A 24,416-nucleotide genomic window follows, 5' to 3' on the forward strand; every position below is an offset into this window, starting at 1 on the left:
TACAAATCCATGTAAAAATAGATACATGTATATACTTATATATTTTTCTAAAATAGACTCACATAATACATGCCATTAAATATTTAACACCTTTCTACATTGTTAAATATTATATTTTATTAAATTTTAGAATATAGTTGATTAACAATGATGTGTTAGTTATACCAGCTAACTGGTATACTCAAAGTGATTAGTTATATACATACAAGTATTCATTTTTTTTCAAATTCTTTTCCCATTTAGGTTATTACAGAATATTGAGCTGAGTTCCCTTTGCTATTCAGTAGCTCCTTGTTGGTAAATACCGCAGTGAGATGTTCTTCTATAGCACTGTAAGGTGTGTGGCCACACAAGATTCCATTAGTGGACATGTAGAAGTTTTTTCCTGGTGTATACAGGCCAGTGATTTCATTTGCTAAGTTCTAAACCGGTCCATTCTAAAGGAGATCAGTCTTGGGTGTTCCTTGGAAGGAACGATGCTAAAGCTGAAACTCCAGTACTTTGGCCACCTCATGCGAAGAATTGACTCATTAGAAAAGACTCTGATGCTAGGAGGGATTGGGGGCAAGAGGAGAAGGGGACGACAGAGGATGAGATGGCTGGATGGCATCACCGACTCGATGCACATGAGTTTGGGTGAACTCCAGGAGTTGGTGATGGACAGGGAGGCCTGGCGTGCTGCAACTCCTGGGGTCGCAAAGAGTCGGACACGACTGAGAGACTGAACTGAACTGAACTGAATTAAAAGATGCTTATTCCTTGGAAGGAAAGTTATGACCAACCTAGATAGCATATTCAAAAGCAGAGACATTACTTTGCCAACAAAGGTCTGTCTAGTCAAGGCTATGGTTTTTCCAGTGGTCATGTATAGATGTGAGAGTTGGACTGTGAAGAAACCTGAGTGCTGAAGAATTGATGTTTTTGAACTGTGGTGTTGGAGAAGACTCTTGAAAGTCCCTTGGACTACAAGGAGATCCAACCAGTCCATTCTAAAGGAGATCAGTCCTGGGTGTTCATTGGAAGGACTGATGTTGAAGCTGAAACTCCAATACTTTGGCCACCTCATGCAAAGAGTCGACTCATTGGAAAAGACCCTGATGCTGGGAGGGATTGGGGGCAGGAGGAGAAGGGGACGACAGAGGATGAGATGGCTGGATGGTATCACCACCTCGATGGACGTGAGTTTGAGTAAACTCTGGGATTGGTGATGGACAGGGAGGCCTGGCATACTGCGATTCATGGGGTCGCAAAGAGTCAGACACGACTGAGCGACTGAACTGAACTGAACTTCCTAGAAGAAGTGTTTCTATAATTATTCCTCAGTTTTGGGAGGAGGAGCCAAGATGGCGGAGGAGTAGGACGGGGAGAACACTTTCTCCCCACAAATTCATCAAAAGAGCATTTAAACGTCGAGTAAATTCCACAAAACAACTTCTGAATGCCGGCAGAGGACATCAGGCACCCAGAAAAGCAACCCAACTCTTCGAAAGGAGGTAGGAAAAAATATTAAAAACAAAAAAAAAGAGACAAAAGAGGGAGGGACGGAGTTCCGTCCCGGGAAGGGAATCTTAAAAAGAGAAACGTTTCCAAACATCAGGAAACCTTCTCACTGCCGAATCTGTGCCGAGCTTTGGAAGCACAGAGGGCAACATAACAGGGAGAAAAAATAAATAAACAATTAAAACTCGCAGATTGCGAGCCCTACGGTAACTCCCCCAGCAGAGAAGCAGCGCAGACGCCTGCATCCGCCATTAGCAAACCGGGGCTGGGCAGGGAGGCGCGGCGTGGGCTGCATCGCTGAGAGTAAGAATCTGGCCTGAATACCCTGAGCGCTATCTGAGCAAAATAATTTGGGCTAGCAAACCAGACTGTGGGATACCTACCACGCGAAAAGCCAGCCCTAACCTAAGACCGCCAGGCCCGCGCACGGAACGAAGGACTGAACAGAGATAGCCGGCTGCAGACCTTCCCCCTCCGGTGACAGGCAGCCAGAGCCGGAAGGGGGCAATCGCAGCCCCAGAGAGACATTATCTATAAAACTGTAAGCAGGCTTCTTTGCTAACTAAAACTTCTTGGGGATCTGGACGGTCAACATCTGCCTGAGAAGGTGCGCCGGTTTTACATCCAGATAACCGAGTGGCGGGGAGGCGATAAGTCGCAGCATTGGCGCTCGCCTGGGAAGAGCAAATTGGCGCTCGGACCTGGGAAGAGCACAAAACGCAGGCCCAACTGAGTCTGCGCCTCTGAGGACTACCCGAGTGCCTGAACCTGAGCGGCTTGGACCTGGGAGGTGCATGCAGCCCAGGGCCAGCCTCGGATTGTTCCCGGCGGAACAACCTAGAGTCCGAGCAGTGTGGACAGGGAGGCTACACGCGCCGTGAGCGGGGGCAGACCCAGGGTGGCTGAGGCACTGCGAGCCCACGCCAGTGTTATTTGTTTGCAGCATCCCTCCCTCCCTCCCCACAGCGCGACTGAACAAGTAAGCCTAAAAAAAAAAAAAAAAAAAGTGTCCTCCACCGTGCCCTTTGAGTCAGGGCGGAAACCAGATACTGAAGAGACTAGCAAACAGAAGAAGATATAACAGAGGGAAACGCCTTGGAAGCTACAGGCAACAGATCAAAACCCTGTGGTTACTACGGACTACATAGGAAGGGGCCTATAGATCTTGAGAAATATAAATCTGACCAAGGAACTAGCCAAAAATGAACTGAACCCACAACACCCACAAAAAAAAAAAAAAAAAAAAAAGTCCTAGATATATTTTTATTATTTTTACGATCATTCTTTCTTTTTTTTTTAATTAAAAAAAAAAAAATTTTAAGTCCTCTATTGTTCCTTTAATTTTCACCTTTATATCCTATTACTTTGCAAAAAAAAAAAAAAAAAGACCCTATTTTTTTCTTCTTCAGCAAACTTCATATATATGTATTTTATAATTTTTTGACCTTGTTTTTTTTTGTTTGTTTTTGTTTTTTTCTTCTTTTCTTTAACATTATATTTTTGAAATTCTAAACTCTACTCTAGATTTTTAATTTTCGCTTTTTGGTATATGTTATCAATTTTGTACCTATAGTTTTTTTTTTATATAATTTCTGTGACTTTTTTTTTTTTTTCTTCTTCTCTGTTTCTTTCTCTTCTTCTTTTATATAACATTGTATATCTGAAATTCCAAACTTTACTCTAGATTTTTAATTTATGCTTTTTGGTATTTGATATCGATTTTGTACCTGTATTTTCTTTATAATTTTTGTGACATTGTTCGTATCTGTTTGTTTTCTCTCTTTATTTTTCTTCTTTTTTTTTTTTTTTTTTTTAACATTGTATTTTTGAAATTCCAAACTCTACTCTAGATTTTTAATTTTTGCTTTCTGGTATTAGTTATCAATTTTGTACTTGTACTTTCTTTATAATTTTCGCGACCTTGTTTGTTTTTGTTTGTCCATTTTTTCTCTTTCTTTTCCTTCTTCTTTTCTTTAACATCGTATTTTTGAAATTCCAAACTCTACTCTAGATTTTTAATTTTCGCTTTCTGGTATTAGTTATCAATTTTGTACCTGTACTTTCTCTATAATTTTCGCAACCTTGTTTGTTTTTGTTTGTTCGTTCTTTCTCTCTTTCTTTTCCTTCTTCTTTTCTTTAACATCGTATTTTTGAAATTCCAAACTCTACTCTAGATTTTTAATTTTTGCTTTTATGTATTTGTTACCAATTTTGTACCTATAAGGACCCAATCTTCAGGACCCATTTTTCACTAGGGAGTGAGATTACTGGCTTGACTGCTCTCTCTCCCTTTGGACCCTCCTTTTTCTCCACCAGGTCGCCTGTGTCTCCTCCCTAACCCCTCTCTACTCTACCCAACTCTGTGAATTTCTGTGTGTTCCAGACGGTGGAGAACACTTAGGGAACTGATTACTGGCTGGATCTGTCTCCCTCCTTTTCATTCCCCCCTTTTATCCTTCTGGCCACCTCTGTTACCTTCCTCCTTCTTCTCTTCTCTGTATAACCCCGTGAACATCTCTGAGTGGTCGAGTTGTGGAGTGCACATAAGGAAGTGACTACTGGCTAGCCCACTCTCTCCACTATTGATTCACCTCATCTCATTTGGGTCACCTCTAACTCCCTCCTCCCTCTTCTCTTCTCCATGTAACCCTGTGAACCTCTCTGAGTGACCCTCACTGTAGAGAAACTTATCATCTTTAATGTAGATGTTTTATCAATGGTGCTGTATAGAAGGAGAAGTTTTGAAACTACTGTAAAAATAAGACCGATAATCAGAAGCAGGAGACTTAAGTCCAAACCCTGACTCCAGGGAACTCCTGACTCCAAGGCACATTCATTGACAGGAGCTCATCAAATGCCCCCATACCGACACTGAAACCAAGCACCACACAAGGGCCAATAAGTTCCAGGGCAAGACATACCAAGCAAATTCTCCAGCAACAAAGGAACACAGCCCTGAGCTTCAAGATACAGGCTGCCCAAAGTCACCCCAAAACTATAGACATCTCATAACTCATTACTGGACATTTCATTGCACTCCAGAGAGAAGAAATACAGCTCCACCCACCAGAACACCGACACAAGCTTCCCTAAGCAGGAAACCTTGACAAGCCACCTGTACAAACCCACACACAGTGAGGAAACGCCACAATAAAGAGAACTCCACAAACTGCCAGAATACAGAAAGGACACCCCAAACTCAGCAATTTAAACAAGATGAAGAGACAGAGGAATACTCAGCAGATAAAGGAACAGGATAAATGCCCACCAAACCAAACAAAAGAGGAAGAGATAGGGAATCTACCTGATAAAGAATTCCGAATAATGATAGTGAAATTGATCCAAAATCTTGAAACTAAAATGGAATCACAGATAAATAGCCTGGAGACAAGGATTGAGAAGATGCAAGAAAGGTTTAACAAGGACCTAGAAGAAATAAAAAAGAGTCAATATATAATGAATAATGCAATAAGTGAAATTAAAAACACTCTGGAGGCAACAAATAGTAGAATAACAGAGGCAGAAGACAGGATTAGTGAATTAGAAGATAGAATGGTAGAAATAAATGAATCAGAGAGGATAAAAGAAAAACGAATTAAAAGAAATGAGGACAATCTCAGAGACCTCCAGGACAATATTAAACGCTACAACATTCGAATCATAGGGGTTCCAGAAGAAGAAGACAAAAAGAAAGACCATGAGAAAATACTTGAGGAGATAATAGTGGAAAACTTCCCTAAAATGGGGAAGGAAATAATCACCTAAGTCCAAGAAACCCAGAGAGTACCAAACAGGATAAACCCAAGGAGAAACACCCCAAGACACATATTAATCAAATTAACAAAGATCAAACACAAAGAACAAATATTAAAAGCAGCAAGGGAAAAACAACAAATAACACACAAGGGAATTCCCATAAGGATAACAGCTGATCTTTCAATAGAAACTCTTCAAGCCAGGAGGGAATGGCAAGACATACTTAAAATGATGAAAGAAAATAACCTACAGCCCAGATTATTGTACCCAGCAAGGATCTCATTCAAGTATGAAGGAGAAATCAAAAGCTTTTCAGACAAGCAAAAGCTGAGAGAATTCTGCACCACCAAACCAGCTCTCCAACAAATACTAAAGGATATTCTCTAGACAAGAAACACAAAAACGGTGTATAAACTCGAACCCAAAACAATAAAGTAAATGGCAACGGGAACATACTTATCAGTAATTACCTTAAATGTAAATGGGTTGAATGCCCCAACCAAAAGACAAAGACTGGCTGAATGGATACAAAAACAAGACCCCTACATATGTTGTCTACAAGAGACCCACCTCAAAACAGGGGACACATACAGACTGAAAGTGAAGGGCTGGAAAAAGATTTTCCATGTAAATAGGGACCAAAAGAAAGCAGGAGTAGCAATACTCATATCAGATAAAATAGACTTTAAAACAAAGGCTGTGAAAAGAGACAAAGAAGGTCACTACATAATGATCAAAGGATCAATCCAAGAAGAAGATATAACAATTATAAATATATATGCACCCAACACGGGAGCACCACAGTACGTAAGACAAATGCTAACAAGTATGAAAGGAGAAATTAACAATAACACAATAATAGTGCGAGACTTTAATACCCCACTTACACCTATGGATAGATCAACTAAACAGAAAATTAACAAGGAAACACAAACTTTAAACGATACAATAGACCAGTTAGACCTAATTGATATCTATAGGTCATTTCACCCCAAAACAATGAATTTCACCTTTTTCTCAAGCGCACATGGAACCTTCTCCAGGATAGATCACATCCTGGGCCATAAAGCTAGCCTTGGTAAATTCAAAAAAAATAGAAATCATTCCAAGCATTTTTTCTGACCACAATGCAGTAAGATTAGATCTCAATTACAGGAGAAAAACTATTAAAAATTCCAACATATGGAGGCTGAACAACACGCTGCTGAATAACCAACAAATCACAGAAGAAATCAAAAAAGAAATCAAAATTTGCATAGAAACGAATGAAAATGAAAACACAACAACCCAAAACCTGTGGGACACGGTAAAAGCAGTCTTAAGGGGAAAGTTCATAGCAATACAGGCACACCTCAAGAAACAAGAAAAAAGTCAAATAAATAACCTAACTCTACACCTAAAGCAACTAGAAAAGGAAGAAATGAAGAACCCCAGGGTTAGTAGAAGGAAAGAAATCTTAAAAATTAGAGCAGAAATAAATGCAAAAGAAACAAAAGAGACCATAGCAAAAATCAACAAAACCAAAAGCTGGTTCTTTGAAAGGATAAATAAAATTGACAAACCATTAGCCAGACTCATCAAGAAACAAAGGGAGAAAAATCAAATCAACAAAATTAGAAACGAAAATGGAGAGATCACAACAGACAACACAGAAATACAAAGGATCATAAGAGACTACTATCAACAATTATATGCCAATAAAATGGACAACATGGAAGAAATGGACAAATTCTTAGAAAAGTACAACTTTCCAAAACTGGACCAGGAAGAAATAGAAAATCTTAACAGACCCATCACAAGCATGGAAATTGAAACTGTAATCAAAAATCTTCCAGCAAACAAAAGCCCCGGTCCAGACGGCTTCACAGCTGAATTCTACCAAAAATTTAGAGAAGAGCTAACACCTATCCTGCTCAAACTCTTCCAGAAAATTGCAGAGGAAGGTAAACTTCCAAACTCATTCTATGAGGCCACCATCACCCTAATACCAAAACCTGACAAAGATGCCACAAAAAAAGAAAACTACAGGCCAATATCACTGATGAACATAGATGCAAAAATCCTTAACAAAATTCTAGCAATCAGAATCCAACAACACATTAAAAAGATCATACACCATGATCAAGTGGGCTTTATCCCAGGGATGCAAGGATTCTTCAATATCCGCAAATCAATCAATGTAATACACCACATTAACAAATTGAAAAATAAAAACCATATGATTATCTCAATAGATGCAGAGAAAGCCTTTGACAAAATTCAACATCCATTTATGATAAAAACTCTCCAGAAAGCAGGAATAGAAGGAACATACCTCAACATAATAAAAGCTATATATGACAAACCCACAGCAAACATTATCCTCAATGGTGAAAAATTGAAAGCATTTCCTCTAAAGTCAGGAACAAGACAAGGGTGCCCACTTTCACCATTACTATTCAACATAGTTTTGGAAGTTTTGGCCACAGCAATCAGAGCAGAAAAAGAAATAAAAGGAATCCAAATTGGAAAAGAAGAAGTAAAACTCTCACTATTTGCAGATGACATGATCCTCTACATAGAAAACCCTAAAGAGTCCACCAGAAAATTACTAGAAATAATCAATGACTACAGTAAAGTTGCAGGATATAAAATCAACACACAGAAATCCCTTGCATTCCTATACACTAATAATGAGAAAACAGAAAGAGAAATTAAGGAAACAATTCCATTCACCATTGCAACGGAAAGAATAAAATACTTAGGAATATATCTACCTAAAGAAACTAAAGACCTATATATAGAAAACTATAAAACTCTGGTGAAAGAAATCAAAGAGGACACTAATAGATGGAGAAATATACCATGTTCATGGATTGGAAGAATCAATATAGTGAAAATGAGTATACTACCCAAAGCAATTTATAGATTCAACGCAATCCCTATCAAGCTACCAACAGTATTCTTCACAGAGCTAGAACAAATAATTTCACAATTTGTATGGAAATACAAAAAACCTCGAATAGCCAAAGCGATCTTGAGAAAGAAGAATGGAACTGGAGGAATCAACCTACCTGACTTCAGGCTCTACTACAAAGCCACAGTTATCAAGACAGTATGGTACTGGCACAAAGACAGAAATATTGATCAATGGAATAAAATAGAAAGCCCAGAGATAAATTCACGCACATATGGACACCTTATCTTCGACAAAGGAGGCAAGAATATACAATGGATTAAAGACAATCTCTTTAACAAGTGGTGCTGGGAAATCTGGTCAACCACTTGTAAAAGAATGAAACTGGACCACTTTCTAACACCATACACAAAAATAAACTCAAAATGGATTAAAGATCTAAACGTAAGACCAGAAACTATAAAACTCCTAGAGGAGAACATAGGCAAAACACTCTCCGACATACATCACAGCAGGATCCTCTATGACCCACCTCCCAGAATATTGGAAATAAAAGCAAAAATAAACAAATGGGACCTAATTAACCTTAAAAGCTTCTGCACATCAAAGGAAACTATTAGCAAGGTGAAAAGACAGCCTTCAGAATGGGAGAAAATAATAGCAAATGAAGCAACCGACAAACAACTAATCTCAAAAATATACAAGCAACTCCTACAGCTCAACTCCAGAAAAATAAACGACCCAATCAAAAAATGGGCCAAAGAACTAAATAGACATTTCTCCAAAAAAGACATACAGATGGCTAACAAACACATGAAAAGATGCTCAACATCACTCATTATCAGAGAAATGCAAATCAAAACCACTATGAGGTACCATTTCACACCAGTCAGAATGGCTGCGATCCAAAAGTCTACAAATAATAAATGCTGGAGAGGATGTGGAGAAAAGGGAACCCTCTTACACTTTTGGTGGGAATGCAAACTAGTACAGCCACTATGGAGAACAGTGTGGAGATTCCTTAAAAAACTGGAAATAGAACTGCCTTATGATCCAGCAACCCCACTGCTGGGCATACACACTGAGAAAACCAGAAGGGAAAGAGACACGTGTACCCCAATGTTCATCGCAGCACTGTTTATAATAGCCAAGACATGGAAGCAACCTAGATGTCCATCAGCAGATGAATGGATAAGAAAGCTGTGGTACATATACACAATGGAGTATTACTCAGCCATTAAAAAGAATACTTTTGAATCAGTTCTAATGAGGTGGATGAAACTGGAGCCTATTATACAGAGTGAAGTAAGCCAGAAGGAAAAACATAAATACAGTATTCTAACGCATATATATGGAATTTAGAAAGATGTTAACAATAACCCAGTGTACGAGACAACAAAAGAGACACTGATGTATAGAACAGTCTTATGGACTCTGTGGGAGAGGGAGAGGGTGGGAATATTTGGGAGAATGGCAATGAAACATGTAAAATATCATGTAGGAAACGAGTTGCCAGTCCAGGTTCGATGCATGATGCTGGATGCTTGGGGCTGGTGCACTGGGACGGCCCAGAGGGATGGTATGGGGAGGGAGGAGGGAGGAGGGTTCGGGATGGGGAACACATGTATACCTGTGGTGGATTCATTTTGATATTTGGCAAAACTAATACAATTATGTAAAGTTTAAAAATAAAATAAAATTGGAGAAAAAACCAAAAAAAAAAAAAATTTTCCTATAATTATTCCTCAGTTTTGGACTTGGAGGATGAGGTAGACGGTTCATTTTACAAATATTCCAATGCCATTCTGCAAGGCAGAAATATAACAGCTGGCACTGCCATAGTCACAACCTAGAGACCAGAGGTTCAGGATATAGGTGCAGGATTACAGAACATCACTCCTTTGACTCCCCTCCTTCCTACATTATCCAGAAGAAATTAGGGACAAAAGAGAGCACACAGTCTGAGTCCGTTCATGCTACATACAAGAGCAGGGAAACAAATTTAGCTAAACAGTCAGGAAAGTGGTCACCTGTGTCAGGAGATAAGACTTGAAGGCAAAAACAGGAAGCTTCTAGGGTTGGAATAATATTCTGTGTTCTAATCTGGGTGCTGGTTCCATGGATGTGTTCACTTTGAGAATATTCATCAAGGTGATACTTCAGATGTGCTTCTGGTGTGAATCTATCATTCAATTAGGAATCTTTAAGAAATAAACTTAAAACAATGGCAGTTCTTAATGCTCAAAATAGCAGGCAGGCTCTATTCATAAAGCTCTCAATGGAAGGAAAGATTCCATCATCCTTTTCAGGATTTAACTCCACTACTTTTTAAACTGAATCTGATACCCACAAGTCCTCTGAAATCCCTTAAAATCAGGATCCCTTTCTTACCATTTAAAAGTATAATATTCATCAACTAGGTTAATGGATCACAGGTAATAATTGGGTACAAATCTTAAAATATAAATTTAAACATAATTCTTCACACACTTGCACAATGCAGAAGCATCTTCAAGTAAGAGTGACATTTTGGTTGTATTGTTTACAAGCACAACTGATATTTAAACATTTTGTACAAGTTATTTCATTTCACTTGACCCTTTGTTACTAAGCGAACAGGACTTTTTAAAGTAAAGCATCCATTGCAAACTATTACATTTAGAATGGAGAAACAACCAGGTCCAATATATAGCACCGGGAACTACATTGAATATCCTGTGATAAAGCATAATGGAAACGAATATTTAAACAGAGTGTGTATATATGTGTAACTGAGCCACTGTGCTGTACAGCAGAGATGGGCACTACATTGAAATCAACTGTACTTCAATAAAAAAAGTAAAAGTAAAGCATCCATTGTTAATCCAAGGATCTGGGATGTTGCTAAACCTTAAGCAGCCCTTCTGGAGTCTTTGATCACTTAGTAACTTGGCCTCTGAAGGCTTTCACTTCTTTTCGTTATTTGGTTTTCTTTCCTTTGTATCCTCAAGGCTTCTCAGACTTTACAATTTAACGCTATGTGTCTGTGACATCAAAAGGGCACAAAAGAATGACTTAGTTTGCAATAGGGAGGCAACATCACTCATAGATGAGATCACTGCATTACCTGGAAACCCTCCCAGGCTCTGTCTTGTTGAAACTCTGCCTTATGGGTTAGAACACAAGCTTGTTAACAGTATTCCCTTCAGTAACATTACTTTATGTGAGAGCAGTGATTTAGAATCACTGCACTGTGGTATTCAAAAATGCAAAATGGAAGAAAATATCAAGGTTAAAGCAAAGTTTTATTTTGCTATGAAAATATGTTTCATAAAGCACCAGTATGAATGAATATAATTTAGCTCAAATTTGTAGAGTGTTGATAAGGTTCCTCATAATGCTTGGTTAGAAGTACCTAACCTTTAAATGCTTTTTATTGTGCCATAAGCAGTCCAGCTTCCTTTACTATAAATGTCTCATTGTAAGACTTAAGTGTTTAGAAGGTTTAACATGAACATTTCTGTTTTGCTGTTTATACATGGTTCTTTTTGACCTTGGCAAATAAGGCAAAAAAAAAAAAAGAAAAGCTTTAGCACTTTCAGTGGTTAAAGATATAAACGCTTACTGTCTATCTGACTTTTCTAGTATTGTATCTGCTTTTCCTCTCTCCTTCTCTCTCTCTTTGCCTCTGCCTCTCTCTTTCTGTCTCTATTGCTCTTACACACACACACACACACACACAGACACACTCCTTACATCACTCTTATCCTTGTGTTACTGTCTCAGTCTTAGTGATAGAAGCTCAGATCCTAATGGAGATGCAGAATGCTAGAAATCAGCCACTTTTATTCAATCATAAAACTACTATAGATTTCTGAGACATTACACTTGAAAATATTCATGTTTTAAGGTTTGATGTCAGATTTAATTATTTTAGGGAGTGCCTTTTGACCATTCTCTCTGTGAAATTTTAGTGTGTATAAGCCCTGATGGTTTAGGCTATGTTAAGAGAAGAATTGAATTGAGGGATCCTTCTTTCTTCACTGATCAGCACAGCTCACAAAAACCTCCTTGCCATGCTCATATTATACTTCTCCCAGTGACCACCATCTTGCTATCCTTGTTTCCAAATCTTTGCAAGTTTCTGTGAACCATCTCACAAACTTCTTAAAGATTGCCACTTTCTGGTACGGTGCTCATTTAAAATGAGGATGATCTGGTTGGCTACAGTTTGGATGGTCATCATCAATCAGGATGCTATCTAGCCTGAACTTTTGACACAATCCAAGTATGTTGTGAACAGGCTCACAAAAGGTGTTTTTCTCCTTTATGAACATATGGTATACACACATGTTAAGTGGCTTCACAATAGCTCTGCTGGTTATAGCGATATAGGTCCTTCAATCTTTCAATAATGTTTTTAATCACAAGCTTTAAAGCACAATTGTTTTTACCTTGAAATTCTTAAAAATCTGTTATGAAACAGAAATAAGAGATTAATGGAGATCTTGCAAAAAAAAGATAAATGGCACCACCAGAATACCACAAAACTGGGGGAAAAATTAATTGAACCTATACTTTTGATAAATATTTATTTTTTGCAGAAGAAAAATGCATACTAGTTTAACCTGTCATTATACTAACCTACATCCTATTTTTCATATTATTAGTAATACATAATGTGGTAGTTTATATTCAAAAATAAAACCAGAATGTATATACCTCATGTATTTATCCAGAAATACACCAAGGTTACTATGGTTACGAAAAATCCATTACCTTTGAATACAGAATGAAAAAGTTTGACTTAAAGTGTGTGCTATTTATTATAGCAAACATCAACAGCCTTCGGGAGGTTCTCTAACTGGATTCATTTTTCAGTGTCATAACTGACCCACCATTCTACTAGCTTATGGCCTATGCAAGGCAAAAAATTTGAACTGTATGCATTTTTAAATATATTTTGTACTAACTCAAGGTGCAGTGCTGCCTTTGACTTTTAATGCTTCATATTTAAGAGAAAGAAGAAAAGCATTCCAACCACCTAGATGCTAAGTGGCGTCTGAATTGAAATGAATTTACTTTGACCTGTATCCACCATGGTGGCAAGATTCTTTTTTTTTTTTTTAACACATAGCAGAAGAATGTTAGTTCTATGTGGAAACTTAAAGGGAAGCTACAAACAAATGGAGTAAGAGTGAGAAAAAAAGTTGACACCTTGAAAATTTAGGAGGGGATATTAAGCCAAGTTATTGAGAAAATTTTTTATGGTATAGAAGGCAAGAGGTTGCAAATAGTGTAGATGCTTATAACCAGAAAAAATGGTATGAAATAGCTCTTAAACAAGTTTCAAAGCTAATCCTCATCCCTCCTAAATTTTTGCTCATCAAGACTATGATTAATTGAACCAAAGTAAAATATAAGTCACTAATCATCATACAAAAAGTATGCAGAAAATAAGGAGTTAAATGTGCAAATAAAAATAATATTTTCAACTTGTAAAACTGTCAAAGACATAAGGACATAACATTCACTTCTGATGAATGTTTCTGGAAAACAATGAAAAACGCATATCAAATATTCTGAAAAAGTTTGCTACCTTTGACTTAGCTATTTCCCTTTTAGAGATGTAGCAAACAAAGATTTATGTATGATAATATTTATCACAAAACATTTAAAACAGAGATAAATCAGGAGCTTTTGAATTTTTAAGTGGCTAAATGCATGAATGTATATCCATAAAATAGAATACAGCAAAATATTTCTGGAAAAATCCTTCATGCTATGGGATGTATTCATAGTAAGGGAACATGCAAGGATTCCAAATTTTACGTTATAGCTCAATTTTGTTAAAAAGAATAAGGGGCTAGAAGGAATTACATCAAATATTAGAGCATCTATCTGTAAGATGGGATATCTGCATGTTTTAAATTATCTTTAGTAAACATGTGTCATTTTTATAACTAAAAACGGCTATCAATTATTTCTCTAACCTAGCTGAATGCATCTTCCATTTCTCAGTCTATGAACTGACATTTCAGCACTGGAGAGATTCATTTTAGTGATCCTACACTCTCGCTATTACTGACAGCACCAGCCCTCATGGGATAGGATAGAAGTTCCATCTGCAAGCTACTTAGCATGGAAAGAACATTATGCCACAACAATCCAGACACCAAGACAAGCCATGAGCACCAACTGCATCACAATACATTATATGATGGAACAAGGCAGGATTTAAAGCATGTGTAGAAGCTAAAGTGAGATCCAATACAAGAGCAGTTTCCTCCATCAGCTTGTTCCAGTGCTGTGCTTAGTTGCTCTGCTGCTGCTGCTCCTAAGTCGCTTCAGTCGTGTCCGACTCTGTGCAACCTCATAGACGGCAGCCCACCAGGCTCCCCTGTCCCTGGGATTCTCCAGGCAACACTGGAGTGGGTTGCCATTTCCTTCTCCAATGCATGAAAGTGAAAAGTGAAAGTGAAGTCGTTCAGTCGTGTCCGACTCCTAGCGACCCCATGGACTGCAGCCCACCAGGCCCCTCCATCCATGGGATGTCCAGCTCTTTGCGACCCCATGGACTGCAGTCCACCAGGCTCCTCTGTCCATGAGGATTCTCCAGGCAAGAGTACTGGAGTGGGCTGCCATGCCCTCCTTCAGAGGATCCTCCCAACCCAGGGATCGAACCCAGGTCTCCCACATTGTAGGCCAGTTCTTTACCAACTGAGCCATCAGGGAAGTCCCAGCTTGTTACTGGCTCACTTCAAACAGCCAGACTCCCTCTCCTATTCTATCTTTTCTGTGATTTTGAGTGGGCAGGTGGACTTTGGAAAATAAATAAGAAAAATTTAGTGTATACTGAAAATATAAAATTTTAGAGTTGAAAGAGATCTAAAGTGCCATTATATTCATCTTGCATGCAAGTTGTAAAATCTCAAGAAAAGTGAGTATTCAGCCTTTGCTAGTAAAGAAAACACTCACTTCAGGATGCTGTTATGAACTTAAAATTATGTTTCCCAAGATTTGCATATTAAAACCTTAACCCTCAATGTGACTATATTTGGAGGTAGGGCTTTTGACGAAGTGATGAAGGTTAAATGGGGTTATAACGATACGTCTCTAATCCAATGGTTCTGATGCTCATACAGCAAAAGGAAGGGGCAGCAGGGCTGCACACAGAAGACGACCCTGGGAAGCACAGGGAGAAGTTGGCTGTCTGCACGTTAAGGACACAGGCCCCAAGAGAAACCGAACCTGCCAACACCTTGATCTTGAACCTCTAGCCTCCAAAACGGTGAGAAATAAATTTCTGTTGTTTAAGTCGTCCAGTCTATGGTATTTCGTTATGGCAGCCTTAGAAGATCAACACAGGTACTCAGGGTTTTAAAACCAGCTTCCAGCTCCCTTTCTGAGTTGTGATAAATAATAAAATGTGTCCAATAAGTAGAATGTATAGAGGTGAGAAAAAATGGACTTTGACTCCAGATAGACTCAGATTTGAATCAGTTCTTCCAGTTGCTGACTAGGATTTCTTGACATCTCTGGGCCTCAGTTTTAACACTTGAATCATCATATACAACTTTAAATCCTATTTATCGTTTTGATTTAGTGCCTCTCTTAAGTGATTAACATTGCATTCCTACTGTGCTTTGTATCTTCTGACATTTGGAGATAAAAGCAACAAGCAATATAGATGCTTATAAGATGCCTGGAGGAATTAGGAAAAAAATATTATGAGTCTTATCAGAGAAAGGCCTTCATCAAAAAAATCTACAAACAATAAATGCTAAAGAGGGTGTGGAGAAAAGGAAACCCTCCTACATTATTGGTAGGAATGCAAATTGGTGCAGCCACTAAGGAGAACAGTATGGAGTTTCCATAAAAAACTAAGTATAGAACTACCAAATGACCCAGCAATTCCACTCCTGGCATATACCTGGAGAAAATTATAACTCAAAAAAGATACAAGCACCCCAATGTTCATCGCAGCACTATTTACAATAGCCCAAACACGGAAGCAACCTAAATGTCTGTCGACAGAAAAATGGAGAAAGAAGATGTGGTACATATATACACCGGAATATCACTCAGCTATTAAGGAATGAGCCTGTGCCATTTACAGACACAAGGATGAACCTAGAGACTCTCACAGAGAGTGAAGTTAGTCAGAAAGAGAAAAACAAATATTGCATATTAATGCATATATATGAAATCAAGAAAAATGGTACAGATGAAACTATTTGCAAAGCAGAAATAAACACACAGACAGAAATAACATATTATGGACATCAGGGGGAGGAAGGCGTTAGTGAGATGAATTGGGAGATTGGAATTGATATATACACAATATTGAGACTTTGTATACGATAGATAACTAATGAGAATCCACTGTATAACACAGAGAATGCTACTCAGTGCTAACCTAAATGGGAAGGAAATCCAAAATAGAGGGGATATATGTGTACATATAACTGGATCATTTCACTGTACAACACTGTAAAGCATCTATATTCCAATAAAAATTTTTAAAAAATTCTACCTAAAGGATGAAAACCATTGAAGAAGCCATTCTCATTGTAACTAGAAAAGATGGTTATGAACACTGTAAAAATACCCCAGTTTCTTATAGTTGAGGCATCTATTACATGGTGCTAACATTTGCCACGAGCTTTCAATGCAGGTATATAGTTACGTGGGTCTGTTAAGGATTCAAGACAAGATAATACAGAATTAGTATCATTTTTTAGGTGGTATGAAAAAGCAGTTTGAATGGCTCTGAGGTTAAAACATCTGCCTGCAATGTGGGAGATCTGGGTTCAGATCCCTGGGTCGGGAAGATCCCCTGGAGAAGGAAATGGCAACCCACTCCAGTACTCTTGCCTGGAAAATCCCATGGACGGTGGGCTACAGTCCACGGGGTCGCAAAAAGTCAGACACAACTGAGCGACTTCACTTCACTCTCTTCCCCATCCTGTTCATTCTCTGGCTTTGCAGTGCCACCTTATGTGGCATTTTGTACATTTTGGAAATCTTCAAGGTCCACACTCTGAGACCCGCCATCAGCCACACCACTTCCCTATAGACAAGGTCAGCATTCACTTTGCACAGGGAAGGGGTCTTGGTTTCTTTTTCTTGGGTTTCTACATTTCCACCCGTCTTTTCACTATTGTTTTTTCTTTCCCACTCTATTTCTGCTCTTCACCCCTTTGTGATCATCTTCTTTGTTCCCAGGAGTCATTTGACTTCATTCATTCCCTTATTCTCTACCGTCTCTGTGATCAATGGGGAAACACAGTCAAGAACAAGACAGACACAGCTCTGTCCTTATGATGCTCATGGTTTCGTGGGGCAAAACAATAAGTAAACAGGCAGTCTAGTGCAAACCAAAAAGTGAGGTGGGTATACAGGCAGTCAGTGAGCACACAGGGTTACACCTGACTTATACATCGTGTTCCCCGAAGACTTCCTGTAGGAAGTGTCTACTGCTACTGCTAAGTCACGTAAGTTGTGTCTGACTCTATGCAACCCCAGAGACGGCAGCCTACCAGGCTCCCCCATCCCTGGGATTCTCCAGGCAAGAACACTAGAGTGGGTTGCCATTTCCTTCTCCAATGCATGAAAGTGAAAAGTGAAAGTGAAGTCGCTCAGTCGTGTCTGACTCTTAGCGACCCCATGGTCTGCAGCCTACCAGGCTCCTCCGTCCATGGGAGTTTCCAGGCAAGAGTACTGGAGTGGGGTGCCATTCCCTTCTCCAAGTGTGTCTACAGTGTGCCCGAAAGCTGTGCTTTCCCCGTTACACATGATGATACAGTTGGTCCTAATAAGTGCTTTGCATAATATGTATTAAGACATGGTAAGGTTCATTCCAAGATGTGTTTTCATGTCTACTGAAATAAATTCTGTGGCCAATAACTTTTAGTTAAAATAATGCCTTCAGATATTCCTAGTGCAAGGGTAATCTATTCTTAGTTTACTTTCAGTATTTGTTTTTTAGTTTTCTTGACTAAGTGTACTTTACTCAGAACATGCTAGGTATTTTATCTATAGTTTTAGTTCTCTTCAAAATCCTGAAAGTTTCAGTTATCTCCATTTAATAGTTTCAGAAACCAAGTCCTAATATTTACATAACTTGTTTTAAGACCATATTCTCTTCATCATAACTAGGATGCCTGAGATGGTGTCAAAGTCTAACTCTCATAGGCTGTGTGGTCGTGAGCAAGTTGCTTAACCTTTCTGTGCCTCAATTTTCTTATTTGTCAAATAGGAGTTAGTGATAATACCTACCTTAGAGAATAAGTATTACCAAATTCTATCCAAGTATGATGAATAAAATACAAAAGCAATAGTTCTCATGCTTTGAGGCCTCTCAGACTAGAGCACACAAAGGTGTGAGCTCTGGGAACGCAACGGGGTGGATGAAAGCCCCAGCCCTGTCCCAATACTCCTCTTCCCTACGTCTGTACGTGCTGCCATAAAGTCTTGAGCACCAAAGTGGGGAACGGGGTACCATGTCTGGCTGATTCTCTGTTACAACCTTAGTGTGTGCATGCTCAGGCACTTCAGTCATGTTTGACTCTTTGCGACCCTGTGGACTGTAGCCCACCAAGCTCCTCTGTCCATGGGATTCTTCAGGCAAGAATACTGGAGTGGGTTGAAATGCCCTGCTCCATACAACCTTAGTACCTGGTACTAATGTGAAGGAGTGAATTCATTAAAAATTAATCCTGTCTCTGACTCTAACTTGTTGTGACCTTTCATGAAGACTTTTAATATCTCTAACACCTCAGTTTTCCATCAATCCATATTTGATTAATGATGTCTCACCTAGTAGTCACATACAGTATCTAAAATATCATAATATATGAGGCTATAATTACCATAAAAGTATAAACATGATTCAGATGCCAGACAACATACATAATATAGACCTCTTATGTTTCACAAGGTTTTGAGCAATTTCCTTTTCTCAAGTGTCCTGACACTTTATAATATGACATGGGCAGATATACTATGTTTCTTCCCAAATGGTCTAAAATTCAGGCCACACTGAGTCACACTTCTGAGTCTTAAGATTATTCCACATTCATGAGGGTTTTAAAGGGGTTAACGTGTCAGTGGCATTTGTTTGAAATGACGTCACTGCCTCAGTTCAACTGACATGACGTCATCATTGCACTGTGAGTGCAGCTGGGGACCACACTGGGTCCCAGCTTCAACCCTGTGATCAATAGGAGGCAGAGGAATCATATGCTGAGCTCTTTGTGTTGATACATTTCCAAAGCCCCCTCTGCACCCCTCTGAGTAAAGGTATGTTAGTAGAAGGAGTCAGGTAAGAAACAGGGTCGACAGTAGAGAAGACACAGTAAGACAGCCTTGGGGGAAGGAAGTCAACACAAGCCCTTTTACATTTTCCAAGCTTTGGCTTCACCGTCAGTACCACGTAACCAAAAAGATCTTGGAAGTTGAGTGATTTAACAGGAGACAAACCCAAGTAACCCAACTTTTAAATCTGCATTCTCAGATAGCTATAAATTATAGTTTATAGTTATCTTACATTTATTAGTTTGGAAGTACATATACTTTAATAGAGACTAAAACTACTTACTAATACCTACAGAAGTCTTACCTGTGACTGTGTAGTTCTCTCCATTGCCTGAGTAGATTAGCATCCCATCCATATATAAAGAGTACTGAGTTATAATACCATTAGCTTTTTGGGGTGGATTCCAGGAGAGTAACAAAGAATGGGGAAGGGATTTGGCTACTGGTGGCTGAACCTGTTGTGGGGCTGTGAGAAAAATAAAAAGACTTCTGATTATAATTTTAGTTTACATTTCTAATTTAAACTTTTCAGACCCAAACCAATAAATCATGGAATAAACTTGACATCCCATGCATGGAAATGTCCCTGATTCATGGGCATCTTATTAGTAATTGCTTTAGTACTAAATACTTGTCTTGAATTTATGAAAATTTGCATCAACCAAAAATGGTGAGTATTTATATTTTACATTAGTTCACTTGACTGATGCTTGTGTTACTTCATCAATAGTATTACTAACCCATAATCTTTACTTGGGACTATGCCTCTCAAAGCAAACTAAACAGAATCCCTACCCTTGAGGAGCTTTTGATCTAACATGAACAATGCTAGGTGGCCCATAATTGATATAAAAAATCTATATGCAGCCATAAACATAAAGCACGACATAAATTAAATTTATTATACATGAAAACTATATTGTGAGTTTTTTTAATAAAGGATGTCTGTCCATTTCCAATAAATAGGAGTGTCAGAAACTAAAAAAAAATCTTTTAGAAAATGATCCTAACCATAGCTATAGCTTGGTAAGTCGGTAATAAATTTAAGAAAAATCTAGAAATTGGGAAATAACAAGAAGGAAATGGTGAACTGAGGAGGAGGAATCCCTCTAGGGTTAAGTTGTGAAGTAGATTTGGAGGGTACCAGGAGAAGGAAATGGCAACCCACTCCAGTACTGTTGCCTAGAAAATCCCATGGACAGAGGAGCCTGGTGCAGGCTACTGTCCATGGGGTGCAAAGGAGTCAGACATGACTGAGCGACTTCACTTTCTTTCTTTCTTTCAGGTAAAACCTGGTCAGAGAATGTATTGGATGAAGAGAAAACAGTGCGATATAGGATGATCTGTGCCATATTGGAGTTGATAGAAGTAATTAGAAAAGGGGATGATTATATGTGCCTCAGCAGAAACAAAGACACACTAAGAAAAAGCGCTAGCATTGGTAGACCAGATGGAGCGAATGTTGAGAAAACACAGAACATGGGTCATCAATGCTATAGTCCGGGTGAGAGGGTTCTGGTGAGGTCAGCTGCAAGGCATGAAGAACAAAGGGTCACAAGAAGGGTTTTACAAACTTCTGTCTTCTGTCCTGGTTATATCAGATGGACCACTGTCTTTCCTTACACATCTTCTCTGTGAGTGGTTCTTTAAGGATTTAAAAGAGGTGGGATGGGATAGGGGGGAAGAGAAGTGGGGAAAGGGAATGGATGGATACTGACATAGAGAGACACTGGGGACTCTTTTCCCCTAAAGATCAACCTTTTAAATCTCCTGAATAACTTTACAGCTAGACAGTAAGAGAAATGTGTAGCCCGTCTTATCTCGGAGAGAGAAATACGAAGTAACAAAGCTTTAAGTGTTTTGAGAGCTGTTATTTCTTGAAGAGATGTGTTCTGATGCTTGAGCAAAGCTTTCACTTTGGAGTGCTAAAATATTTTCTCTTTCCCACTGCCTTCCTAATGTAAGCTTTCTGAAACATTAATTTATGCCAACAGTTTGCAAGCTCCACATACAACAAAAGTGAGACTTGACTCGGAAGGAGCCAGGCCATGATTAATAATGCCTCGATTGGCGTTTGGAGGTTCCATCACACTGAAATAATTGTTACCCGTGCTGCTGTTTAGCAGTTAAAAGAGACCATGGAAATCAACCGTTTGATTCTCAATTTCATACTGTGCCATACAATCAATTCTTTTTAGTCAGACTGTCTCTAGATTTACTTCTGAGCCATAGTAAAATGAGGAAGCTTTCATTAATCTTTCAGATGCTTCATATTAATGACAAGGCTCTTGCATGAACAATGTAACAGCAATTAAAAAGCCCATTAATCTGCATTACCGCTATTAAAGATGCATGTCATTAAAGGGTATGGAGTTTGATTCATTTTCGCACCCCCCCAAAAAATGGAGCAATTATGGCCTGGCAATGCACTTTGTCATCAAATTAGGTTGGGGTTTTCTAGCAAATGGCCTTGCAGTATTTAGCTCTTCTCCTATTTTATTATTCATGACTGAAATGTGGAAGTCAAGACCTTTGAAATTACTTTACCTTCTTGTGGAGTAGAGATGTTCAATGCATGCAAGCTCTCGGTACAGCCAGCCAAAGTGCAAGCAGCTAGGGTTACTGCATAGTTTTTGAAGGGTAGCAAGCCTGTCAATATGCCTGTAATAAAAGGGGACAAAGAGAGGTTTGCATATTTACCATAAGCCATGAAGAGTATTGTGTGTGTATATGTGTGTGAGATAAAAAGGTAGAGACACAGAGGATAAAAAACAAAAACACATGCTTCTTAAATCCATTTCCCTGTCCATGTGTTGATTGTAGAATGCAGCGACTAGTGAGAAAAAACGGTGAGACCAACTTCTTGCTAAGACAGTTTTAAATAGCATTTTCCCCAACATGCTTCTCAGGACGCTAATGCCCTGAGATGTTTCTCCTGAAAAAATGGGGAGTTCCACATATAGTTCATAGAGCAGAACCCAGTGTATCTGGTAGTAAAGACACCCACCATCCCATTTCGGGATCCTAGTTCTCCTGGAGAAACAAAACTACTTCATTTTCTTTTACCTCGCATTTTTCAACAGTGTTTAGCTAGAGATTCCATCTTAAGTGACATCTATTAACACATGTTAGGAGATGCTACTCCCAAGAGTGATTTCATTATTTTAACAGTAGGATACATGTATACAAACTATTTATTCATGTTGCAGCTAAAACGAATATGCAAATCAACACAGTTGAACAATTAGCCAATTAGATAATTATACTTTTGTACTTCTCCTTGCAAAATTATTAGTTTATTTAATTAAGACACCTGCCTTAAACAGAAGCATTGCCCATAGAAGTGTTGAATTAACCTGATTTGGTGGTGGATATGTAAGATTTGTTTGGCAATTAAAGGTGCCCGCAGAAATGAAAGCACATTTTGTTTACTGGTGTTTATAACCAAGACAGAAGCTCTTTATTTAGTTAATCCCCTGAATTAAAGAAGTATCAAAAATATCATTTGTGTATTTGCTCACCCATGTTTTTTGCTGTGGCTTTTAGAGCTGTTTTTATCCCCAATCACATGGATTGTCATCATTCTTACAAAAAGATGGTTCTACTCATGGTATCCTTTCATTGGGGAAACTTTGATTGTTTTAATGTGACAGCTGACGGCTTTCACCATTCAACAACAAATTTTAAAATGCATGTTTGCCTATTCCCTTTCCCTGATAGAAAGGATAAAGATATTAAAAGAGCAAAGACCAGGATAAAGTAAAGACCACAGTCACTGTTTGCTCTGGCCCTTCACGCTAGCCCTGGGTCCCCAGTGCTGCCTGTAAGTCTTGAATCTAGCAGCTCCCCAAGCATCCCCCTGGGCCACGCAACCCTCTCGGCTGCACTTGGCACCACGATCCTCGCCCAGGGCCAAGAAGTCAGCAAGCCAACGAAGTGACACACAACGCATGTGACCATCTCATGCCAAATGCAGCTCTGATTTCAAAACACCTTCACATTGTCTCTGCTTTCCCTCACTCCTGCCACTGTGACTGTCATTTCTTCTTGAATCTCCCAGATCATGACCCACAGTCTAAACTCACTTTTTTAAAGAGATTATTTCTCCTCCTCCAAAAGATTTAAAGGAAGGCTTCCAGCATACATCTGCATCTTCAACATGTAGGGATTTGGGAATTAAGAGCAATGATGCTCAGGAAAGACTGCTTGGGTCCAGATGCCAATTCTACTACTGGTTTATGGTACGGGTTTGGGCAGGTTGATCAGATTTCTGTGCCTTAGTCTTCTAAGGCACTGCAGATAGATAATAACAGCACCTGTCTTGGATGAGAGGTCTTACAGGAATAATACAGTATCATGGGGCTATGAGATGGGGATATTACAATATTAATCTCAAAGTGTTACTATCAGGATTCAATAAGCTTAGGAATATAATGTTCTCAATACAGGGACATAGGAGGAGAGAATTCTAGCACAATGCCATGACAGCCAAAGCTATGTTGTCACTGCAATCCAGTTTCTGCCTGCACTCTGCTATTAAACACTGATTTTTATCTTTTAAAGATCACTCAGGTCAGTTCAGTCCTCAGTCATGTCCGACTCTCTGCAACCCAATGGACTACAGCACACCAGACTTCCCTGTCCATCACCAACTCCCGGAGATTACTCAAACTCAAGTCCATTGAGTCGGTGATGTCATCCAACCATCTCATCCTCTGCCATCCCCTTCTCCTCCCGCCTTCAATCTTTCCCAGCATTGGGGTCTTTTCAAATTAATCAGTTCTACACATCAGGAGGCCAAAGTATTAGAGTTTCCGTTTCAGCATGAGTCCTTCCAATAAATATTCAGGACTGATTTCCTTTAGAATGGACTGGTTGGATCTCTTTGAAGTCTAAGGGACTCTCAAGAGTCTTCTCCAACACCACAGTTCAAAAGCATCAATTCTTCGGTGCTCAGCGTTCTTTA

The 24,416-nt window shown here is 39.0% G+C and overlaps 1 protein-coding gene across 1 annotated transcript in view; it reads right to left on the reverse strand.

Moving 5' to 3' along the window:
* USH2A (usherin) overlaps positions 1-24,416 on the reverse strand; it is a 938,899-nt gene that overhangs the window by 483,747 nt on the left and 430,736 nt on the right. The window contains exons 30-31 of the mRNA XM_027564435.1: positions 21,998-22,111; positions 19,755-19,916 (exon numbers count right to left, since the gene is read on the reverse strand). Coding sequence (XP_027420236.1) covers positions 19,755-19,916; positions 21,998-22,111 — 276 coding nt within the window. The remainder of the gene's footprint in view (positions 1-19,754; positions 19,917-21,997; positions 22,112-24,416) is intronic.

The sequence above is a fragment of the Bos indicus x Bos taurus genome, chromosome 16, assembly GCF_003369695.1.
Source record: "Bos indicus x Bos taurus breed Angus x Brahman F1 hybrid chromosome 16, Bos_hybrid_MaternalHap_v2.0, whole genome shotgun sequence".
Taxonomy (NCBI): Eukaryota; Metazoa; Chordata; class Mammalia; order Artiodactyla; family Bovidae; genus Bos; species Bos indicus x Bos taurus.